This window comes from Galeopterus variegatus, unplaced genomic scaffold (assembly GCF_000696425.1).
Source record: "Galeopterus variegatus unplaced genomic scaffold, G_variegatus-3.0.2 Scaffold55, whole genome shotgun sequence".
NCBI classification, from domain to species: domain Eukaryota; kingdom Metazoa; phylum Chordata; class Mammalia; order Dermoptera; family Cynocephalidae; genus Galeopterus; species Galeopterus variegatus.
Genome location: NW_007726166.1, coordinates 676,431 through 701,696, shown reverse-complemented (window position 1 = coordinate 701,696; position 25,266 = coordinate 676,431). Strand labels below are relative to the sequence as shown.

Sequence of the window (25,266 nt, the reverse complement as noted above, 5' to 3'; positions counted from 1 at the left end):
ATACATGAGACAATAACACATTTAGATGAACTGCCTGATCCTTTAGGCTTTTAGGTTCTCAAAGTGTGGTCCCCAGAGGCCAGTAGTATATCAGCTCCTGAGAGCTTATTAGAAATGCCAACACTTGGGCCAGCCCGTAGCTCACTCGGGAGAGTGCGGTGCTGCTAACACCAAGGCCGTGGGTTTGGATGCTATATAGGGCTGGACGGTTCGCTCACTGGCTGAGCGTGGTGCTGATAACACCAAGCCAAGGGTTAAGATCCCCTTACTGGTCATCTTTAAAAAAAAAAAAGAAAGAAAGAAAGAAATGCCAACACTTGTCCTTCTGCCATCTTTCTGCACCACCATAATGGTGCGCATGAATGTCCTGGCTGATGCTCTCAAGCATATCAACAATGCCCAAAAGAGAGGCAAGCGCCAGGTTCTTATCACACCGTGCTCCTAAGTCACTGTCCAGTTTCTAACTGTGATGATGAAGCATGGTTACATTGGCGAATTTAAGTCACTGAGGATCACAGAACTGGGAAATTATTTTGAAACTCACAGGCAGATTAAACAAGTGTGGGGTGATCAGCCCCAGATTTGATGTACAACTCAAAGATCTAGAAAAATGGCAGAATAATCTGCTCCTGTCCCATCAGGTCAGTTTCACTGTACTGACAATTCAGCGGGCATCACAGACAAAAAAGAAGCAAGAGAAAAATACACAGGAGGAAAAATCCTGGGATTCTTTTTCTAAGAATTTGATACATATGTACAAATAAAATGCCTCAATGGAAAAAAAAAAAAGAAATGCAAACACTTGGGCCCCACCCCAGACCTACTAAAACAAAAGCTCTGGGGTTGGAGCCTCCAGTTGATTTTCATGCCTGCTAAAGTTTCAGAACTATGGTTTTGGGCAAACTCACAGCTCAACTACATTAACCTATGCTCCAGAACTACTCTATAAGACACAAACCTGAACCTTCCTCAAGACAAACATCTTGGGATGCTACTCTCTGGGGACAGACCTCCCCAAATCACACCTATATTCTAGGACCAATGGCCTTGGCCATGGCTGACAGATCCAGGCTGGCCAGTGAGATTCTCGATCACCAGCACTGCAGCTTGCAGAGGACCGGAGAGGAGGCTCATGGTTTACTGCTGTTGAGGAGTGTTCTGGTTCTTGTTCCTCCGAGACGTGGATGTTTAACTCCTCCTTCAATGCTGTGAGTTGCCACAGAATCTTTTCCATAAACTCCTTTTTGCTGATTTCAAATGAGATCTTTCAGCTAATTTTACTGCTTGAAAACCTTGATTCTCCAGAAAAATGGGAATAAACCCCAAATCAGTTACTAATTAAAGCCCTCTCCAACTTGAACCTAACCACACTACCAACTTTCACCCTCATCTCTGACACACCCACAGAACTTGCCAGTTTCTAAATAGCATGTCTAGTGCTCACTTTTGCAGCACATATACTAAAATTCTAAATAGCCTGTCTATTCGTGACATTCTGATGGCTTGGAAGGTCCTTCTGCCATGCCTGCCCTTGATAGCCCTGCTCAAGCCCTGAATCCCCTCAGTCAGAACTCATCTCTTCTGTCCCAAACTCCCACAGCATTTTATTCTTCCTCTGTCATACCACAGAGGATAGATCATCTCATCTCCATGGAATTATCTACACACAGGTGCCCTCTCTTCTGTTGCCCTGTGATTCTTCAGGAGCAGGATCCCTTCCTCCTCTCAGTCACTGCAAGCATGTACCACAGGACTTTATCCAAATTAGGGATTCAACACATGTTGCTGAGTTATTGGCCAAGCTTGGGGGAGGAAGGAGAAAAGCAGATAGCAGAACTCACCCTGGCAAGGTCCAGGTCTGCCTGCTTCCGGTGCCTCCAGAAAGTGACTGAAGACCGCGAGTGTGGCCGGATCACTGGCTCCCCGTGGACCAGCAGCTTCACAAAGACACTCAGGACAATCACACCATTTACCAGCCATAAGAGAAGAGTTGGCATCATCCAGTCAAACCAACCCCCAGAACCTAAAGAAGAACATCTCAGCTGAGCCCATCAGGAAGGGCCTCATTGAGTAGCCATGTACCTATTTACCAGCCATAAGAGAAGAGTTGGCATCATCCAGTCAAACCAACCCCCAGAACCTAAAGAGGAACATCTCAGCTGAGCCCATCAGGAAGGGCCTCATTGAGTAGCCATGTACCTGACTGACTCTTCCCAGCAGAGTGACATAAATGACACTTATGTCCCATTTTCAGAAAAAAGGGGCAGATAATTCTACAGCCTAAATAGGAATCCTATAGCCCTTGTCCCTATGGAGCTGAGTGCCACAAAAATCTTTGTTAGCCAAAAAGGGTTAGGACACTGATTTCATAAGTCAGGTAAAAAAAAAAAAAAAAAAAAAACACATCCTCCTCCAAATAGGTTCCATACCCTTACTCCCCCACTCCCACTTCAAGATAGTTATAGCAGTGCAGCTTTCTGATTTATTTTGCTCTTTGACTTAACTTGAGCTTGGCTTGTTCCAAAATGTGAATTATGCCAGTCCCTATGAGAAGCAAGCAGGTAAGGGCCCTCTAACAAAAGCCTTTTGGGACCTAGTAGATAAGAAGTAGTTTGTACAAAGGATCCTTCTTCTGCCACAGCAGTCCACCCATCCCAGATGGCACAAGGGGCCCTCCACCTACCTGACTCAAATGACAGTACACTGCGGCCAGAGCCTGAGTATGAGTGCTGGTCAGAGTCGGCCCCTCCCCATTGCAGCAGGGAAGTCAGGGGGTTAAAGGAGAGACACAGGAAGGTGAGGACACACAGCAGAATTCGAGAGCGGTCCACCATGCCCAGCGCTACAGGAGGAGAGTCCGGTTCATCTTTGACCTTCAAAATAGGGTCTCAAGGTTGGAATGAATACTGTGTGGGTTTTTATAGCATTTTAATTTTATATATCGGAAAATAGATTGTGAGGTTTAAATTCAAGACCATTAAGTCAGACAGGAATGAAGCAAGGAGGGAGCTAAGAAGCCCACAATTCACAAACTGCTGCTAAAACACTGGAGCATTCTCCTTCCTGTTAAATGAGAAAAGTACATGTTCCAAAGAACAAAGGTAGAAGACATTTTTTTCTTTAGAGCTCTGTCACAAAAGACAGCACACACTATATGATTCTGTTTCTGTATAATTCCAGAACAGGTAAAATGAATCTAAACTGACAGGAAGTTGATAGATCTGTAGTTGTCTGAGCCTGGAGAGGGGTATGTGACCTACCTATAAAGGTGTATGAAGGAGCTTTTTGGTATGATGAAAATGTTGTACATCTTGATTGTAATAATAATTACATAGATGTGTACATTTGTTAAAATTCCTGGTACTACACATTTAAAACAGGTGTATTTTATTGCATTTAAATTATACCTCTATACTTAACCAACTATAAAGTTGATTAAAGACCATACTTTAATGTGGATCTATCTAAAGAAGTCTGCCTGTTCTGAAACTGCAACATCGACCCCCTCGTCCACCATTTTACAGAGGGAGAACTGGAGACAGAAGCCTCACCAGTCCATGGAGCCCACAGGGAGGGAGGGAGGGAGAAAGTCTGGAGCTGAATCTCCCTGAGCTCACATGTGTACATACCAAATGTCTCCTTTTCAATATTTTAAAACCATTTGAAATGATGACTCAGAAGACTAGCTAATTCAATTTATATGTCACGCGGCTTGTTGTTACCAAACAGAATCACATTTATAAAATATTTCAAAAACAGAGCTTCCTTTGTAAAATTAAGTACTGTATATGATATAATAAACAGCCTAATCAAACAAACAAACAAACAAAAAATACTAGAAGGGGACTTTATGCTCTTGGAGTCAGAAACTGCCATTGTCAAAATGTAGTACAGAACCTAGTGGTCTCCACAGGTTTCCAGGAAGATCATTAGGCTCAGAGCCTGCTTTAACTAATTCTATTAAACTACAATTGTCAGGGGCTTTCTTTGACAATTAAAGGCCCTTGGTTGGAATGTTACCTTAGATTGCAAACTGTAATCATTTCCAGAAAGAGGACCCAGAGGCTGCCTTGTCCTAAACCAACCGATCAGACTCGCGAAGTGGTCTTGCAAGGCCCATTACAGGGAGAGGGAATAAGGTGCCTCCAGCAACTCCCAGTGTCTGCCTGACAGTGCTATGTGTTACCGTTCTGGATTTGGCACTCAGTCCTCTCTGATGGGGCCTTTCATCAGCAAGGACCAGTTAAAACTGAAGGACTGTTCCTCAAGCCCCCTCCCCCGCAACTCCAGAGTCTGTTTTCTCTTTATTCCCCAGGACCTGGTTAATTTCACAGGATTTGTTTCTCTCCAGCCTGGGCCTGCTAAGCATCTGGCCTGGCCCCTGGTCTGTGCCCGCCCCCACCCCCACCCCCGACTATTTTCTTAGGAAACATGAGAGAGATTCCAGGAGTCAGGGGACCTCAAAAGCTTGTACCTTTGCATCATCCAACAGAGGGCTTCCAGGCTCATAGTCGATGGAGTAGGGGGAGAAGCCAGCCTGGGACCCTGAGTCAGAAGCTGGGGGGGACATCAGAAGGACATTCTGTTTAAAGTCATCAATCTTCAGGTCCACCTCATTGTCTACCAGACTGCCTAGGTCAATGCCCTTCAGGAGCTCTGAAAAAAAAACCCAACAGGTAAATGATCTGTTTTTACAGAGCCCCACCTGGGCTGGGGCTGGGCCTTATACACGTCTATGGGCCCTCCCTAGTGCCTAGCACAGGGCTTCTTGTACAACCCTTTTCTCAAGGACCACACTTACTGTTTTTCTGATTTGCCAGCTTCAGCACCATGTTCTCCTGGCGCAGTTTGTGATTAACCTGCTGCAGGTATTTGATGTAATCAATGGCCTTCCTCAGAACGCCAGACTTGTGCATCTGGGAAGGAAGATGAGTGCAGACACAGTGAAATTAGTGCAGGTTGCAGAGTGAAGGAAGAAGAGCCCTACAGCTTGTGGGTTGAGAGCATGGCTCTAGGATGGGAGGTGTTGGGTTTATTAGCTATGCTACCCACAGACAGGTTACTCCATATTTCTGAACCTCACTATTCTCCTTAACATGGGGATAATGATAGTATGTGGACCACGGGCTTGTAGTCAGGGCTATATGAGATAATAATACGAGTAAAGAGTTTAGCCCCAAGCCTGACACATAGTTGACACTCAATAAATAAATATTAGCTATTATTCCTACTTCTTATAATAATCTAAGCACCAAAATAAACTTTAAGGCAAATAACAAACAAAAAACCAGAGCATTGTTGGACAGTTATCTTAAGGCATATACTTTTATTTAAGATATATATACTTTCAGATTTGTAGGCTACAAGGAAAATAATAAAATTTTCTTTCAAAATAGGGGTAAACAGATAATAGGTAAAAAATCTTAGGGCCAGCCTGTGGCTTACTCAGGAGAGTGTGGTGCTGATAACACCAAGGCCATGGGTTCGGATCCTATATAGGGATGGCCGGTTTGCTCACTGGCTGAGCGTGGTGCTGACAACACCAAGCCAAGGGTTGAGATCCCCTTACCGGTCATCTTTAAAAAAATATATATATCTTCGACTTGCCAGGAAACATATTCACTGAAACACCAGAAATATTTGGAAAATCAATTTCTTCTATTTGCTAATGGTCAAAGACCCAATCTCCGCTTTTTTTCCCTCTTTCCTAGAAGGTAAAAATATTTCTAGGCACCGCTGAACACAGCTAAAAATATGCCAGCAATGACATCAGCTGACTCCAAAGTGCACATACTCTTTTATCTGGCCACTGGTGAGTGGCAGGTATCTTTCTCTGCCTCTAATGCTGGGGTCCAAATCACTGCAGAGGACATCAAAGAAATTAAAAGTCCCGGTGTGCCACTGCCTTACCAACCCTCACCAGTCCCCTTACATTGGTTAATATTTTATCATCTTGATAAACACCAAGATGCTTTCACAAGATAGAAAGGACCTCTAACTCATTCTTACAATCACCCAGCTTGAGCTTAGCCTGGGACTTCCCTAAACTCCAGCTGCAAAGAGAGGTTAAGGGGAGATGGTGGAGCATGAAACCCTACTTTGCTTGGCACTCACCTTGGCATCAGTCCCCATGACCAAGTCCTTCAACTCAATGATTTTGTCATTGATGGAGGAACGATATCGCTTCTCAATGATATTGTGTGTCGTCCGTCTTTCTCCTTCCTTGGGGGGCTCGAGCTGCTTGACTCCTCCAGGTACCTGCTTAATTGGCACTTTCTCTTGCCCCATCATCACAGGCATTGTGGTCAGAATAGTCCCATTGCTGCCCACGAGGGTCTGGAATAGGCACAGGTACAGGGGCATAATTATCTCTTCGTTAGTGTGTGTAAAGCAACCTCACAACACAAATTTGCTCAACCCTGGCTTTTTGGCATCACCAGGCAACATTTCACACTGTCTGAGACCCTTCCTGGGTTAATTAAATCAGCCCAAAAAAGCCACAGGAGCCACCGTAGCTCAGTAACTACCTCCCTTTCAGAAACACTTTCAATAAATTATACCACGAAAGAATTAATATGGTTAAATATGTTTTAACCTTTGATCTAGGGGTGCCAGAAACAAGTCATGTGATTTCTGCTTTGCTGTCAAACTGTTAACTATCTCTGAACCTGTATACAGTGAACCACACGAACTGGCATCAGAGAAAACTTTCCCCTGGCATATGACACATTTTCCCTCTCAAATGACAATTAAGTCAATTACTCCACTTCTTTATATAATCTGGCCATCAAAGAGCTCAAGGGCAGAATTGATATTCTCAATCAGAGTCATTTTATGAAGTTAATAGGCCAACCATAGAGGTCTCCCCTGCTTTTATTTATCTCTGCTTTCCCCTCTTTTTGTTTCTACTTTTTTTTTTTTGGCAGCTGGCCAGTATGGAAATCGAAACCTTGACTTTAATGTTACAAGGCCACACTATTAACAACTGAGCTAACCTAGGCCAGCCCTACTCTTACTAATTTTAATTTTATTCTCTTTAATAAATGGCCTCACTATCCAAATGGCTAATAAACAAATAAAAAGGCTTAACTTCATTAGTCATCAAGAAATAATTCACACACAATAAACCCCACAGATCTTAAGTTTACAGCTTGATGTATTTTCACATATGTATACGATGTGAGTAACCACCCAGACCAAGATATAGACCATTTGTATTCCCTTAGAAAGTTCCCTCATGCCCCTCCCAGTCAACACTCACCCCCTTCTCCCCCTTGTAATCACTGCTCTGACTTCTATTATATAGCTTAATTTTGCCTCTTTCTGAACTTAATATGAATGGGATTGGCATGAACTCTTTTGTAATAGGCTTCTTTTGCTTAACATACTATTTTTTCCCCCAAAATATCCTAAAGAAACCTGGAACAACGTAATATTTTTGAGGTTCAGCAATTTTTATATTTTACATATCAACAGCTCTTTTTCTTATTTCTGGGCATAGTTTTATTGTACGAATATATCATAACTCGTTGACCTATTTTTTTGTGGATGGACATTTGGATTGTTTCTAGTTCTTGGCTTTTATGAATAAAGCTAGTGTTTCTACATTTTTTTTTTATACAAGATGACCAGTAAGGGAATCTTAACCCTTGACTTGGTGTTGTCAGCACCACACTCTCCCAAGTGAGCCATGGGCTGGCCCCGTGTTTCTACATTTTTTTTTTATACAAGATGACCAGTAAGGGAATCTTAACCCTTGACTTGGTGTTGTCAGCACCACACTCTCCCAAGTGAGCCATGGGCTGGCCCCGTGTTTCTACATTTTAATCACCTTTTACTCTACCAGACTTTCTTGTCACAGGATGCTAAAAGTGGCTGACAGTGTACAACTAAGAGATGGAGTGCCTTCCATGGCCTTCCGCTTGGAGCCCCTCTCTGCCTGGTGGCCCTAGGGTCCTTCAGAAGCCAAACCTCCATCACAGGCTCCTCTGCTGTTCTCTTCTACCCACTTTTAAACCCCAGTACTCCAATGTAATGCACATTGGCAGTACTTCTTCAAGGGGGAAAAAAAAAACTAAAAGAGGGGTGATATTCAGAATTTGACTGACACATTCTACAGAGCTTCCAATACCTACTCAGGGTGTAGAGACTTTAACATCTCTGAGACCTAACACCTCCAAGAAAGAAGGAGCAGGGCAGGGGAGAAGGTAGCTCTTACTGGTACTTGAAGGGCGGCTGTCTGGATAGGGGTGGTGAGGGCCGTGAGAGCTGGGTTCTGGACTGCAGCCATGACAGGGCTGCCTTCTGTCTTTAGTGTGGTCAAAACAAGAGAATCTGTCTTGATGATCTGAGGTTGGACCAGGACCTGGATAGAGAAGAAAGAAAAGAAAAGGGAAGGTAGCATTATTTTTCTATTTTACGTTCATTTCTCACTGCAAAGACAACATAATTTTCATGAAGCTGAGAATAAAAAAATACCAGGAAATCTTCTAGAAGCCATTTCAAAAACTGGCTATATTGTACTGCCTGAATACCGGGTTGAGGAGGAGAAAGACAGAATAGCTAAAGAGGGTTCTGGGTTTTAAGGGTGAAAGGCTAAAAGGCTTCACAGAAGGTAGTGCTGGTGTCCTAGCAGGAGCAGAGCAGGGATAGTGTGGTAGACAGTGGAGGGGAGAGAGGTCTGATGTTAGACAGACTTAAGAAAGCCAGGAACATGGCTGAGAGGCAAAAGAGATAAAACTTGATTTTTTTAAAGATAAATTACTCTGTTAGAAAAAAAAAATACAGTCCATTATGATATATAACATAAAAACATTTTTTTCCGTTTATAAAATACATGCTCCCCCACCAAAAGTAATACACACTCAGCATCCACTGCTGAAAATATGAAAAACAGAAAATTATAAAAAAGAAAATCATCTGAGAAATATGAATTTGGTGCATTTCTGTTTAATACCCATTATACAAATGAGTTAATATACCAGCCTTACTGAGTATATGTGATTGCCAGCGCATATCTACAGATGCAGTCTCAGTCAGTCTCTATGTTCTGCTCACTGGCACATGTGGAGCCCAGGCACTCCGACCACCCCACAAGCTGCTCTGTGTACACTCTGGCTGGTCCTTCTTAGTATGTAGACCACATCTTCAACCAAGAACCAGTCGACAGCCTCAACCAGTACTTCCCTGAATACCTTCCAGCCACCTACCGGGACCTGCTGCACCTGGGGTGCAGCAACCGTCTGCACTGTGGCTGGGGCAAGGGTCTGCAACGTGCCATTGGCTGCTTGTGTCAGCACCCGTTGGGCCTGTACCGTCTGTACCTGCTGCTGGATGGTGACTGGCTGTACCTGGGAAGACGTCACCAGGCTTTGGACTTGAGGCTGAAGGACTTGGGAGTAAAAGAGAAAAAAGTCACATGGATGAGAAATGCATTCTGCCACTGTAGCTGCAGCAAGAACTTGGGGATGGAGTATCACACAATGATTTTAACTCCCCACATGCTGCGGAAGATGTGCACAGCCATTTACAAGCTGGTTTAGATAACAAGAACATTCCATGAGAGCTGCATCAATTTCTGAGGGAATGAGTACAAACTGCTTTATTACTCTGGGTGCTGGAATAGAGGTAAGGGAAACTAACTGGCAAATGACTGCACCCACCAAGGGAGTTAACAGATGTTGAGAATCAACAACTCCCTGAGACCTCACTTTCTCCCATCATTTCTGGATGGGAAGTGTACTTTGGGATGACTATCTGAGCTTTTTCCCTTCACACCCCACCCCCCAACAAATTCTTGAACCCTACTGAAGAACTATCAGATTCTTTGAAGTTCAGAGAAATAGTAACCCCACCCAGGGCTCCCCACAGAGCCAGAGGGAAATTTCATGAAAAGTCACTGGGACATCCCACATCACAGAAAGAACAAGACACCTTCAGTTATTCATTCACTCAACACATATTGAGGGCCCACTATGAGGCCTGTGACTCGGAGATGCAGCACCTGTATTAAAAGCTGCCGTATTCATCTCTGTTGCAAATGCTCAGGAGATGTTTGCTGAAAGAATGGCTCTCAACCTGTGGGTGCTGAGATCTGGCTGTTGCTTAGGCCAAGTTTCAAGCCTAATTTTATTCAAGCCTCTACCTCTAGTTACCAGGACAGCCCTGGTCTACTATGCTTGTTGATTTTTTAATCAAGTATCCTTAAAGCAGGTACAATAGATATTAGGGTATTTGAAGAAGCAGAAATGTGAAATGTTCCTGCACCAGTTCTTATTGCCAGTTACCAGACACTCATTCAGACAGGAGCATATTGATTTATCTGTCATCCCCAAAGAGGATAGAACTATCTACCATGTCTGCAAACTAGCACATAAACTTTGGAACCAACCCATCACTACCATATCAGACTTCTGAATCACCTTGAAAGCTGGTAGCTGCATTCTGGTATATTACAGGCTGCTGGATGATCCTCGTCTGTGGAGCGGTGCTGAATGTTGGGGTGATCATTACTGTCTGTTGCTGCAGCTGAGGTTGAGGTTGAGGCTGGGGCTGGGGGCGGGGCTGAAGAACAGGAGTTGCCCTAGGTGGGGTGGGAACTGTGGTGGGAGGGACCTTGACCTGCAAGGCTGGAGCCTGGGGGGAGGCAGCCGATGGAGAGAAGGTAGGTAACTGGACCTGGCTGAATGACCGCTGCATCGAGGTATCCACAGCTCCGCCACCACTGCTCCTGCCATTGCTGCTGCCACTGCTGCCACTGCTGCCACTACCACCACTGCCAGGGAAGGAGCTACACAGCTGCTCTGAAAACAAGTCAGAGAACTCCTCCACTTGATTGCTGACAAACTGCAGCATTTCTGTGAACAAAGGAAAAGAAGTAATTTTATTGCCATCCAAAATATTAACTTCAAAATTGCTTAAGAAACTGAGGCATGAAAATCCAATGGCTTTCCTAAGACTGTGGCAGAAATGGGTCAGGAAACCTTTATCTCCCTCTCATGTGGGGATCATTTGGGCCATGATGGCTGATGAAGGGTCCCAGACAACAGGACAGGAGTTCGTCTGTTTGATAATCTTTCCTCTCCTCGTCCCCAACTCCAGACCCTTACTACACACTTTCCCAATAGTTTTTATCAGTCCTAATAGGAGCTACCTCTGTACTAGGTGACTGTTGTTTTGTGGAGAGTATTGCAGGTTCCCATTTACAGTTGGAGACAATGAGACAGGAAGTGGGTAATCACTGTGTTAAGGGTTTGGACCACAGCAGCCTTGGGCTGTATGGCCACCTCCCATCTCAGCACTGCTCCCCATGGCACAGGAGATGTGGGTCCAGCTGAAGCCATGCCATATCTTAACTCTAACCCCTTTCCTCCTCACCACAGCTGGGCTCTGGGACTTCTCTCCAAGCTGGGCATGGCTCTGGGCACTGTTGGTGCCCTCAGGAACACTCAGGGACAATGAAATTGATGGCCCCCAAGTAATAGATCTTTAGGGATAGAAAGAATGGAAAGATCATATATGAAATCCAGAACAGGGAAATAACATAACCAAGGTCACACAGCTTGTCAGGGCACAGCCAGGATTAGAACAAGTTCTCTGCCTCCCAGCTTTGTGTTCTTCTACTGTACCACAGCACACTGTCAGGAGGTCAAGGCCTGGACCTGCCCTGGATTTTGCGCTTTACGGAGCCCACTCTGGCCCTCCTTTGGCTGTGCCCCTTCCTTCTGGCAAGGAGTCTATGGGGCCAAAAGATGTGTCCACCTGGAGACCGTGCTCTCCTTTCTAGATCATGTTCCAAGTATCTGGAACCCCTAAACACCCAGTCCTGTTTCCAGGGCCTCTTCCCTGCACCATCCTACCAAAGGCTTACTACAACCCGACTTAATCCATGACTAACAACTCATCTCTCTTGACTCCTTCCTCTTCATAGGGCTGGGTCCCTATTAGTTTCAACTTTGTCCCAAATATTTTCACCTCTACAATTCTCTATGCTGTCCACAAACCTTCCCCTTTCCTCTCTCCAATACATTTCCAAGAAGCTACTGCTTACTCTTGAACTGTGTCCCTCCTCTCCAAAGCCTCAAGGCCACAGGATGCTTCTGATTTGGATGCCAAAACAACAAAAAACCACCACCTCCATCCATCCTGATTGCTTTTGCGTGCGTGTGTGTGTATGCTCACGCACACGGGAGGGGGTCTGGGGTATGAAGAGTTGTATGTCGGGCAAGCAGAAAACTACTGGGGGTTTCTAGTGTGGCTTCCATATGGGATAACTGGAGCTTAACATTTTAATTTCAGCACTTTAAGTGTTTGGTTAGTTCTACCTGATGGGCTAAATACTTGCTCACCAAACTAAATTTCTGCAGAGTGATAAAGTTTACCAACACCTTGGCACTGCTCTGCCCTCACTCAACCTGTTGTGTGTGGGAGGGAGAAACAGGCAGATTGCCACAGATATTGCAACTCATACCAATCAATTCCAACTCCTTATACATGATTAAACTAAGAAATGTCCTCAAACTCAGCACAAAATCTGAACAAAACACAATTTAGTATTGACGCATTCCAAGTACAGCACAAGATTATAAAAAGCTAGGGGCTGCCCAGGTAGCTCAGTTGGTCAGAGTGTAGCTTTATAACACCAAAGTCACAGATTCAGATCACCGTACCAGCCAGCTGTCAAAAAAAAAGAAAAGATTATAAAAAGTAAGAAAATGATTAAGGGCCAAGCCCGTGGCGCACTCGGGAGAGTGTGGTGCTGGGAGCGCAGCAGCGCTCCCGCCGCGGGTTCGGATCCTATATAGGGTTGGCCGGTGCACTCACTGGCTGAGCATGGTGCGGCCGGTCACAAAAAGGACAAAAAAAAAAAAAAAAGAAAATGATTAAGAGAAACCTAATAATTGTTGAGCCTTCCAGGATTCTCATAAAATCCCACCTCTCTGGGAAATCCACACAGAGGCCTGCTTTTTGGCCAGAGGAACATCACTTACTGGCTGACTGTGTTCATCTGCGGAAAGCTAAGGACTGGCTGACTGTGTTCATCTGTGGAAAGCTAAGGGTAGCCTGGCAGAAGGGCACAGGCTTTGGTTCTGGGTGGGCCTGGGTGTGTGTCTCAGGAAGCCCACCTAACCAGCTGCGCGAAAGTAGGCAAGTTACTTCTCTCTGCACCTCAGTTTCCTCACCACAAGACTGCCATGAAAAAACATACTTGGCCTCTTTGCTCTGAGGATTAATAAGATAATTTATGCAAAGTGCTTGCTGAGGGGCAGACCCTTGTGAAGGTCCCGATTAGTGGTACTTCTCAAGCACCCACTACACAAGCACTTGGGTCCGTTTATCTCATCTTGCCGAGTGCTCTCAAAACCCTTTTGAGGGGGAGACAGGGGCTGGTGTGGTAAGGTAACCTGAAAAGGCCACAAAACTTAGTTCACAAAGCAGGTTAAGAGTGTGTAGGCAGATGGAATGTGATTCTTTAAATTAAAAAAAAAAAAAAAATCCCTTTCAACCCACATACAAAATGCTCCAGTAGAGCCATCTCCAGTCAGTTAGGCAGCTGGGCGCTGGGCTAAGTGGTGCAAAGGGGCCTGTTAAGACAAGCATTTGCAGGAAAGGAGCAATGTGAAGAGGCTCTCAGAGCTCCTGCCTTCAGCAGGGTGCACAAGGTCTTTCTGGGCCCCATCTGGCCCGCAGTGCCAGAAAAGAGGAGGCCTGGAGAACCCAGGCACATTTGTGCTCTATAACTCCAACATGTACCCAGTGAGAGCATCCTAATGTCTCCTCGCTGTTCTGTGCTCTGATCATTTCTGTTCTGCAATTAAACAGGCTTTCATTTCTACAGAGAGCCATGAAATCCAGAAAAGGGAGCCCTGGGAGAAGGCACAGGTTTTATGGAGCTTTGAAAATGAAGTTCCAATTCTTGCTGCAGCTCACAGAACTCAGGGCCAGAGACATGCCTCCCCAGGCTGGGCCAGCACACCCAAGCTCACCTTGCTCCCTCACCAAGCCACACTCCTGTTTTTTAGCTGCTTCTTAAAAGTAGGACTAAGTTGCTTAGTAAAGTAGGTGGGGCCCCGAGAAACTATATCTGGGTTCTGGTCTCTTTAAAAGCAAGTAACCAAAATTAGAGGCTCTGGTAATCATCCCTGCATTGCAAGCAGCCCCATGCCTCATCCAAAGAGATTCCTAGTTCATATGCATTTTATGGAGCTTGTGACCTGGAAGTAACACGAATCACTGCACTTTGCTCAGCTCAGCCTTATGGCATCTACCTGAGAGTGAGGTAACCTGAACTCTGCAATTGATTCTGGTCAGGAATAAAGAATCTGAAGCCCCCAAATGGGGTAACGACGTGTCCAAACTGCACAGTCAATAATCCTTTAGTAGGTATTTGTTACCTAGCCCTGCTGGGAGAACTGGTTTACAAAGGTCATTTATTCTTTTTTTTTTTGGCGGCTGGCTGGTATGGGGATCTGAACCCTTGACCTTGGTGTTATAAAACCACACTCTAACCGAGTTAACTGGCCAGCCTCATTTATTCTTATATTTTGTATTTATTATGCACCTTGTGTTAGACAATGTCTTTAAATATTTTTTTTAAATCATAAAAGAATATATTCACTACAGAAAAATTTGGAAAATAGTTAAATAAAAAAAAAAAAAAAAACTCCAATAATTCCACTACCCTGAGATATCCATCAACAATGTGTCCTCCCAGACTTCTTCCTGAACAAGGAATGCTTGCACACACAAACATGCACATGTGTGCATGCAAATGGTTTTACGAAAATGAGATTAGTTTGTACCCTGCTCCCTCTGCTTAATAAAACATGAAGAGAATTCAATGTGAACAGTTATGGATATAACATCATCCTTTTTAAGAGTCCCATAGTACTGTATTGTATTATATGTATTGTATTGGTGCACTAGGATTTGTTTAACCACTTAAAGATGATGGATAGTTGCTTTCAATTTTTCAACATTGCTAACAACTCTTACAAAAATCTTTTCCGGCCGGCCCGGTGGCGCACTGGATAGCGCGGCGCTCCCGCCCGAGAGTTCGGATCCCACATACAGACCAGTTCCCGCTCACTGGCTGAGCGAGGCGCGGGAGCAGCACCGAGGGTTGCGATCCCGTTGCCGGTCCCCGGTCCGGTACGGGGGCAACACTGAGGGTTGCGATCCGTTGCCGGACACGGAAAAAAGACAAAAAAAAAAAAAAATCTTTTCCCACTTATCTGATGATTTTCTTAGAAGGAACTTCTAGAAATTAGATGGCTAGTTCAAAAAACAGGTTATGTGTACTTTGGAAAGGTTTTAACAATCTGTGTTCCCAACAGCGTTTCCCCACATCTATTTCTGTCAATCTGATAGTAGAGAAAACCGACATGGAATTAGTTTGTGTTACATGACTTAAGTACTAAATGAGGCTGAATGTCTTTTTTTTCTCTTTAATACCAATGTTATATTTCTTCCTTTGTAAGTCTCCTGTTCTCGATCTTTGTCCATTTTTCAAATCAATAAAAAGGTACACTATGGATATTTGTTCTTTTTTATATGTTTACAAATATTACCCCCACTTTGTCATTTTTTTTAGTTTGTTCAGGAAAAAAGAATGACATAATGATTAAGAGTCATCATGTCCTAGCCTTGTAACCTGGGGCAAGTTTCATCTGGCTGAGCTGCAGTTTTCTCATCTGTAAAACGTGGCTTACCAATTAAAGCTAACTCATGGGGTTGTTAAGAGATAATTCATGTAGAATCTATGGCACAGTGCCTGGCACTTAGTATTAGCTAGCACGTGTTATGCATAGTATTTTTTGGACAGTTCTGCTTTAACACTTATTTCAGAAATAAAATTTGTCCCAGTGCATCAAATATATCAGGGAACAATTTGAGCATAACACGAACTCTGTGTTTGCATGTGCATGATAGAAACACTAGAAAATGCAGAAAACCATACCCAGTTGAAATGAGCCACACAGAAATGCACAAAATGCACACACACACCTTGAAGATCTACCAGCTTTATCAGGTCACTGCATGTGTTATGAACCACACCCATTCAAATTTGTGTCACAACTTTCCACTGGACTTCAGACGGCCCTCCTTGCACCACTTTACAACTCATAAGCTGTAACCTAAAGATGCCCACTTCCACAAGCAAACCTCAGGTCTTTTTCAAGTCAAAATACCTTACTTACTTACTTACTTATTTATTTAGCCAGCACGGGGATCTAAACCCTTGATCTTTCTGTTACAACAACACACTAACCAACTGAGCTAGAAGGCCAGCCCCCAAAGTACCTTATTTATTATGGTATTTATATACAGTATTTCTTACCCCTTACTTGTAAAACTGTGATACTGTTTTATTAGATTCCTATCTTTTTAAAAAAATATGACTTTTTCTTTTTTTCTCTTTGTTGTCACCTATGAAATTTTTAAGTATTGTGATCCTAACCCTGTGTTTTTTACCGCACGATTTTGCACAGCACAATGATATTTAGGAATGCACATGCTGTGTTATAGCAGAACTGACCATATACAAATTTTAATATTGTATGGTGAAATTACTTGGATTTTGTGTTATACTTAAAAAATCCCTCATCCCCAAGAGTATAGGGATAGTCACCTAAAAATCCCTCATCCCCAAGAATCCCTCATCCCCAAGAGTATAGGGATAGTCACCTAAACTTTCTTCATTTATTTTTTGTTCATTTTATCATTCACATTAGAGCTGTCCAACAAGCACAAGAACATAGAAATAAGCGTGGTATGTGGTGTGTGTAGGCCACTGGGAATGAGATGGACCACAACCAGTGGCAGAGAGGGAGCTAAATGCAAAATTGAATTTCCAACAAGTATCCTGCTTGAGCAGATAGAACTTGTTCCCACTGATGATCTCCCCTCCCAGGATGTTTTTTCTAATAATTACAAAAAGAAAAAGGAAATTGTGAAGGTTAATTCTAGATGTCAACTTGGTTAGATGAAGAAATGCTGAGAAACCTGGTAAAGCAATCTTTTCAGGTGTGTCCATGAGGGTGTTTCCAGCAGAGATTAGTATGAGAGTCTGGGTGGACTGGGTGGGAAAGACACACCCTCAGTGTGGGTGGGAACCATCCAATCCACTGGGGGTCCGGAGAGAACAAAAGACAGAGGAAAGAGGTGAAGCTCTCTCTTGATCCGCTGGAGCTGGGATACACTCTTCTCTCCTGTCCGTGTACATCAGAGCTTGAGATTCTTCACCTTTTGGGTTCCAGAACTTACACCAAGGACACCATCAGCTTCCCTGGTTCTGAGGCCTTTAGACTTGGACTGAGCCACACTATCGGCATCCAGTTTATAGACGGCCTATCGTGGGACTTTTCTTCATGACCACGTGAGCTAATCACCTAATAAATCCCTCTCATATAATTATAACATATCTTATTGATTCTGTCTCTCTGGAGAACCCTGACTAATACAAAAATGTAGACCAGTATCAAACGTGAGAGTCAATCATGAGACAACTTTTCACTTCTCCACCTATCTGCTTTTTGTGATCACCACTGCTTTCTCCAGGACCTGAAACATCAGTTATCCCCATTCAAGTCATCCACAGGAACAGTTAGGGAGTTGGGCTCTGTGAACCACACACTTCAACTAGAAGCCCTAAAATGCAAGCAATAATATAGGAAACATAGGGACAGTTCTAACAGGCAAATTGCCTTCTAAAATTACTCCACTCAAACATCAGGGGGCACATTCATTTATGTGAATGTGAATGATAAAATGAACAAAAAATAAATGAAGAAAGTTTAATGTGAATGATAAAATGATACTCCACTCAAACATCAGGGGGCACATTCATTTATGTGAATGTGAATGATAAAATGAACAAAAAATAAATGAAGAAAGTTTAGGTGACTATCCCTATACTCTTGGGGATGAGGGATTTCTTAAATATAACACAAAAACCAAGTAATTTCACTATACAATATTAAAATTTGTATATGGTCAGTTCTGCTATAACACAGCATGTAAGAAGCTCAGAACACAGGGACAGCATTGTGTACTTTGAGGGGATTCTGGGTCACCTTCCTGGGAAAAGGGAGTCTGGAGGAGGTGCTGAAAAACACAGGGCATCAAAACTAGTGACTCAACCATCCTACATTTTAAGCAAAGAATGAGTGAACTCTTTCTACTGCTAAAGAAACCACAAAGGAAAATTGGGTGGGGAGGTGCAGGCTCTCAAATGCTCATGTTTTGTAACATACACAAATATGTCATATATTCCTTTGTATACACAAAATATTACATAATAAAATAAAACAGTCAAATATTAAGAGAAGAAGAAAGCACAAAGGGAACCCAAAAGAATTTTCAAATGGTATTCTGGTTTGCTCTCTTTCTGGCTCTCTCTCCCCTTCCTCAGGCAGCCCCAGAGAAACCCAGCTCTGTGGTGGGGAGAGAAGTGGAGGAAGATAAGGGAGAGAAGTCCAGGCTTTCCTGGTCTACTACAGCAGGGGACCAGGAGAAAGATCTTCAGCACGACCTTGAACTGCTCTTTCTTCTTTCCTCTACCCTAAGTTCACTCTGAATTTCTGTCAGGTCTCCTTCCATAGTATCACAGATGGATCTCTTCACTCCACTTCCATACCCTGCCTTAACTTCAACTGCAGCCTCTTACCCCGTGACAACCATCTTCTTTGATTGTCTTGTTAGTCCAACAGCCTTTTAAACAAAAGCTGCAAAGCTTCCTACCAATTGATCCCTCCTAGTCCAAGAGTTTCACTTCCCATTTACTTTAGTTCATCAACCACGCTTGAAAAAATACCCACTTCCCTTTTTGCACATGTGTTTGTGAGGAAGGGGCAATCTTTCTCTGGATGTGATTGCCATGCCTTGCCTTTCTGCTTGTGACCACCCTCTTCTTTTCTCCAAACTCTGAATTTCACAATCCTAATTCAAAAAACTACTTACAATTATTTTTACCAAGGACTCTTTTCATCTCATATCCAGCCATCTTTTAGCTGTTGAACCCAAATGTGATTTACTTTGTAAAGAAAAATTATCTAAAACTTGGAAATAAGGAAAAAAAAGAAATCTTTGTCTCCTTTAAAGTTATACTAGAGCATTATCTAATCTGCCTGCCTAAAGGTCATCTGATGCTCTATGGAAACATAACCTTGTTTGACTTTCTATTTACTACTGATTAGTAGTGCCCACATTCCATAAAGTTAGATGTTAACTTGCAAATAGTTGGTAAGTTGCAAATGATTTGTCTGGCAGAAAAAACCTCCAAGGTTTTGGTTTTATTGCCTTGTAGTACATTAGCCAGTTCTGCATCTAAATTTGCAACCTTATCCAAATGCAGGAATCTGAATTCTTTTTTCTGCTATGTAAATAGTTTCTTGCAGTCCCCTTTGGTCCAGCTTTGTCATCCTGCTAGTTTGCTCACTGATAATGAATTTTTGATATGTTCTCATGATATCAGTATGAGTATGTTTTTAACTCTTTAAAAATTTTACTTTTCCACGTTATATACAGTAAATTATACTTTTAAACGCTTTTTTTTTTTTAAATGTCTTGTGCTATACAAGTGTACAGACAAAATCTTCCACTCCCCTGTACCTCTCCAAGCACCGTGCACCCTGGTTAAAACAAACAAACAAAAACTGGCACTGATTCACTGAAAGGCTCTCAAAAGCAACTTTCATGCAACCTATAAAAATGGTGATCATGCTTTCTGAAATAGAAACTGGAAGGGTCACATTGCCTCATAATGGAAGATATTTTTAAAAATTAGATTATCTAGGAAAATCTGGATAGATTTATGCAATTTCTGCAAAGCTTCCACTTTGGGGGAAGGAGGTATGTAAATACAAAAGGATTTCAATGAGTTGAGTGCCCACTGTGTACCAGCCCATAAAGATGATAAATCAATCTCTGACCTCAAGAAGTTAGTGAAAGTTTCACAATACAGTCTGGAGATTGTCACAGCAGATATGTATATCTATAAGACACCAAGGAGGACACAGGGAACATGATAAAATCACAGACTCCAGCATGTTGAGCAGCTTCTTGAGCTGGAATTGAAGGCTGACAGAGAAGCAAGGTGCATTCTAGGTTGGGAAACTATGAACCAAGGCAGGAAGGCATGGAACTACATGGTGGGCTGCTGAAGAGAATGGATAACTGGCAGGGCACCAGGCTGAGTGAGTAGTTAGGGGCCAAAGCACAAAGTGTCCTGCAGCTCACGGTAGTGAACTTGGCCATTTTCCTCATTAAAAACAAAGGAAAACCCACAGCAAATTGTCCAACTATGCTCTAGGAACGTGAGCTCCTCCAGCTTAGCAGCTACTCATTCTAGTTTATACAAGGGGGTCTGCTCCCCTGCCCAGAGTCCCATAACATCATGAACTAATTAAGAATCATTCTCAGCAAAATCTTACAGCTAGATTCTGACTTGAAAGGAGAATATCAGAATAGGTGAAACAAAAACTCGGATAATTTTGTTTTCTGAAAATTGGCTAAAAGAAAGTTCTGGTTATGAACATGGCTCTAAAAAATGACCAACACTAGGAAAAGGTCACCTCCCTAGGGATTGTATAAAGAAAAGGTGATAAGGAATCATATTTAAGGAGAAAAATAGGGTATCAAAAAGCTAAACCAATGCTTGCTTTGCAAAGCCAAACTGAATGGGGATTTCACACTTAACTTCAAAGAAAGCCTAGTTAGCTTAGTTGGTTAGAGTGTGCTGGTGATAACACCAAAGTCCAGGGTTCAATCCCTGTACCAGCCAACTGCCAAATAAATAAATAAATTCAAAGATAACTGGCTGAGAATACAGTAATGTAATCGCTGCACTATCTGTAGAAAATTAATTTCCCTGAGACTCAGTTTCCCTACTTGTAAATATGGGAATATTCCAAAATCTGATGGATACATTATTAATATATAGCAATATGTCAAGCACATAATAAAATGTATTGGATTCTTTCATATTTTTAAAATATAAATTTGAGAAGGGAAAATCTCCATGTTAGTTCCAATTTAACCCTTGAATAAAAGACAGTGGTCACACTATTGATATTTAAAAGCAAAATCAATTCAGTGACAAAGCTAATAAACTTATTTACTGATTAGAAATAATTTTTATATTTTATTTAAATGTGTATTAGGTGATTATAACTGACATTAAATTCATTCATATTGATTCTATGTGGACAACATAGTAATACCTACCACTGATACATACTTAGTGCTTTACATCAACTCTGAGACCAGTATTATTATTCTACTTTACAATCAAGGAAACTAAGTTTCAAAGAAATTCAAAAACTTGCCCAAGCCCCCCACATAAGCTACAAAGTGGCTGAGCTGAGATTTGAATTTAGATTTATATTTAGGTTTGTCTGGATCGCTTCTCTACCCACACTTTTCTACCCCTACAAAAACAAACAGTTCTTGGATTTTACATTTATATTCATCACAACGTAGGAGAAAGATTTCAGACCCGGAGAGACAATAAAGGAGAATTTGAGGGAAGGGCCATTTAGGTAATCCATCTCATTACTTTCAATATTAATTTTAATGCTAATGGAACATGATCAATCTCAAGATAAGCAAGTATGTAACTGACTCAACAAGGGGAAATGGGAAATAGACATTTTTGCCTGGCTGTTTATATTATGTAAGTATGCCTTCCTACCCAAATTATTAAATTATTCTCCAAATGAGAACTTCAGTCCTGACAAGATGCTCTTTTCTAGAAATTTCTCTTTTTAAATAAAGAACAAATCAATAAAGACACATCACCCCCTAAGACATGCATTTAACAAACTTTAACTGAGATCCTATTATGTGCCAGATACAAAAATAAATGCCTTCAAGAGGTACATGTTCTGGTAGAGGAACCATGAGTAAACATCTGCCAGGGCCAGATGTGATGTGTTAGGATAAAAAGAGATACACAGTACAAGAGGATACTGTTGGAATATGTTGCTTAAAAAGCTGTTGTAGTTTTCTGGGTTTTTTTTTTAAACTTATACTTGTGTGGGTGTTTATTTATATAAAAAACTTAACCATGATTTGTTTACTGGAAAATAACTTCATTAGCTCTGTCACTCTGTTGTTTTTGCTTTTAATACCTTGCTAGGCACTTTTGCACATATTTCATTATACAATCTTTAAAATCACCCTGTGAGGTAGCTGCCTCAAGCACTCTTTTAAATGAGTTAATATGTGTAAAACACTTAGGATAATACCTGGCACTTAAGTACCTGAAAAAAAACAGTGTTGGTGGAAGAAAACAAGTCCAACCCAGAAAAATAAGGCGGGGTGAGGGGCGGTTGTTGCACATGGTCTAAGGCAGGTGGGTGAGCAAGCGCAGAGGGAGGAACCTCTTTCTCCCTCTGCAAAGTCCTGTGCTCTTTTCACAAACACCCTGCTTCAGAAGTCACCCAACCACCACACTGAAGTGCTTCCTCTCAGGAGTCCTCACTGCAGCTGCCCAACCTTACAGTGGCTGGGCTTTAGAATGCTGCAGTCAACCACTAAGTCCCCACATACGCAGAAGCTCCACCCTCTGCCCCAGCCAGGCTCCAATCCTTCCTTACCTATCACTAGATTAGATACATCAGATTCTTGGCACCCCATATTTGAATGGCTATCCATCTTATTTCATTTATTGACTTGAAATGCTTGCTCTTAGAAAAAGGTCAACATTAGACTCTGGGAACAACAATCAAAAAGAAAAACCCCGAGCCAATTAGTAATAATAATAAAAATAATATAGTAATTATTAACATTTACTGAGCTCTTCCTATTAAAGTGTTTAATATAATTGTCGGCAACTATATTAAACACTTTACAAAGATTTCATTAAATCTCCACCACACTTGGAGGTACATGTCATTATCATCTCCACTTTAAAGATAAGAAAAATGGGGCCGGCCCGGTGGCGCACTGGATAGTGCGCCGCTTGGGAAGCGCGGCGGCGCTCCCGCCCGAGGGTTCGGATCCCACGTACAGACCGGCTCCCGCTCACTGGCTGAGCGAGGCGTGGGAGCAACGCCGAGGCTTGCGATCCCGTTGCCGGTCCCGGTCCGGTACGGGGGGCAACACTGAGGGTTGCAATCCGTTGCCGGACACGGAAAAAAGACAAAAGACAAAAAAAAAAAAAAAGAAAAATGAAGCACAGAGAGTTTAAATAGCTTGTCTACTGTCTCACTGTCAGCAGCTGGTAGGATTTAAAGTCAAGCTCTTAGCCACCAAAAGCGGATGCTTTGGTTCTATCATTGTATAGATATCACCAAACAGAGCCTGACACTGGGCAGGTGCTCAATAAATGCTTCATTCATGAATGAGTAGAGTGAATATCACAAGTTCAGGAAGGGAAGAATGTGTCATCCCAGTTCTTTCCTATATTTCCCAGTTCTTCCCTATATTTCCCAGTTCTTCATCTGGTCCCTGCCCTGGCATCATACTGTTCTCTCTTTCTCTCTCTTGAAACAGGAGACTAAAGGTTGGGCAAGATGTAGAGTGAGACTCCAAAGAACCAATCCTGCATGATCCTGTTCTGCAAGACAAAGACTTCACATTTCACGATGACAGGTGACCCCATCGCCAACAAAGTAGCCACAAGCCACTTCGCTTGAACTGTACTCCTCCTGGAGGCAGAGTTTATGAAGCAGATCTCAACCTTTTTCAGTTCTTAAACCATTCAGGCAAAAATAAGACACCCCTTCCCCAAAAAAATAAGGAAAAAAAAAAAAAAAGACCCCAACAACCCACCATCCTACCCTTCCATTCATTACCATACTCCCAAATCTCCCTAAGACTAAAAAGAAAAATAATTTTTGCAAAGCAGGTTATTAAATCCTGCTACAAACATCCACTCAGCACTTGTATATGCTGTGTATTATGTGCTGAGAGCTGGAGGATCCTAAATGCCTTGCATGAGAATCAGCACAGAGCAAGGATTAAACAGTATTGGTTTTCTTCCCACCTCCCAATCTCACAGAGAAGAGAGGAACCCAACCAACTTGTAAACTATGATGAGAGAACAGACAAGTGCCTCACAAGGGCTGTCAGAGAGTAGAGAAAGGACTGATCCAAACTGGCAGGCAGTGAAAGCTGAGCCTAGAAGGATGAAAAGGGTTTTATGAGTTACAAAGAGGGAAGGGTATTCCAGGCAAAGGAAACAGTTTAAGCAAAACCACAGCACCAGGAAATGTCCTGCAAGTTGTTGAAGTAGCGAAGAGCATGGAGCAAAGTATAGAGATGCAGCTGCCTATAGTTAAACTGTGAAAAGTTTTAATGCCACCATATATATTTGGCTCTTATTTCGAAGGCTAGGAGAGACACAGAAAATGTAATGGCCATTTGCCACTTTTGTTTCACTTGTCCATCATTAGACCCGACCCTCCCATTAGCACCTGATCTTCCTTTGGGATTCCCTACTGGACAGTCCTGATGGGAGGTAAGGCTTCCTGCCAGTCAGCTCTGATTAATGTACGCTCTCACCAGGAGCATGACTCTTAAGGAAATGACCCAGGAACGCAAGGATAATATACAGATCATCAACATGGAGGGGTCCTAACCAGGTTGCTCCTCAGCTCATGCTCAGATGTGCTCTGCTGCTGCTGAGCCTCCCTTGGTTCTGGCCAATTTTCAAATCTGGCTCTCCAGCTTTTCTGGTGAATCTGTGTATCACCCTCGTAATAAAATCCTCTTCTGTTCAAGCTAGTCAAAGGCAGTTTCTGCAGCTTATCACCAAGAATCCTGACCGATACAGAACACACTGAAGCAAGGAGGCACCTGATCAGAGCTGTGTTTGAAGAAGATAACAAACACCACAGTTATCAACAGTGTAGTACACTAATCACCCAAACATCCAAGCACCAGCACTGGTTCAGTCCTTCAAAATGGCTGTTCACTCGGCCTGGAACACAGCTCCTCTCTTCTTCCGTCCTTTATTCTTAAGATCTCAGCTTACAAAGTACCTCCCTGAGGGGCCGGCCCGGTGGCGCACTGCTACAGTGCAGTGCGCTGCTTGGGAAGCGTGGCAGCGCTCCCGCCGAGAGTTCGGATCCCACATACAGACCGGCCGCTCACCGGCTGAGCAAGGTGCGGGAGCAACACCGAGGGTTGCGATTCCGTTGCCGGTCCCGGTCCGGTACGGGCGCAACACTGAGGATTGCGATCCGTTGCCGGTCACGAAAAAAAGAAAAAAAAAAAAAAAAAAAAGTACCTCCCTGAGAAGCCTTCTCTAGTAAGTGACCC

At 42.9% G+C, this 25,266-nt stretch overlaps 1 protein-coding gene across 1 annotated transcript in view; it reads right to left on the bottom strand.

Annotated features, from left to right (window-relative positions):
- The window catches only part of SREBF2 (sterol regulatory element binding transcription factor 2), a 57,465-nt gene that overhangs the window by 20,691 nt on the left and 11,508 nt on the right, over positions 1 to 25,266 (bottom strand). Inside the window, exons 2-9 of the mRNA XM_008574236.1 lie at positions 10,422 to 10,856; positions 9,210 to 9,391; positions 8,219 to 8,365; positions 6,115 to 6,336; positions 4,802 to 4,916; positions 4,475 to 4,656; positions 2,684 to 2,873; positions 1,842 to 2,023 (exon numbers count right to left, since the gene is read on the bottom strand). Coding sequence (XP_008572458.1) covers positions 1,842 to 2,023; positions 2,684 to 2,873; positions 4,475 to 4,656; positions 4,802 to 4,916; positions 6,115 to 6,336; positions 8,219 to 8,365; positions 9,210 to 9,391; positions 10,422 to 10,856 — 1,655 coding nt within the window. The remainder of the gene's footprint in view (positions 1 to 1,841; positions 2,024 to 2,683; positions 2,874 to 4,474; positions 4,657 to 4,801; positions 4,917 to 6,114; positions 6,337 to 8,218; positions 8,366 to 9,209; positions 9,392 to 10,421; positions 10,857 to 25,266) is intronic.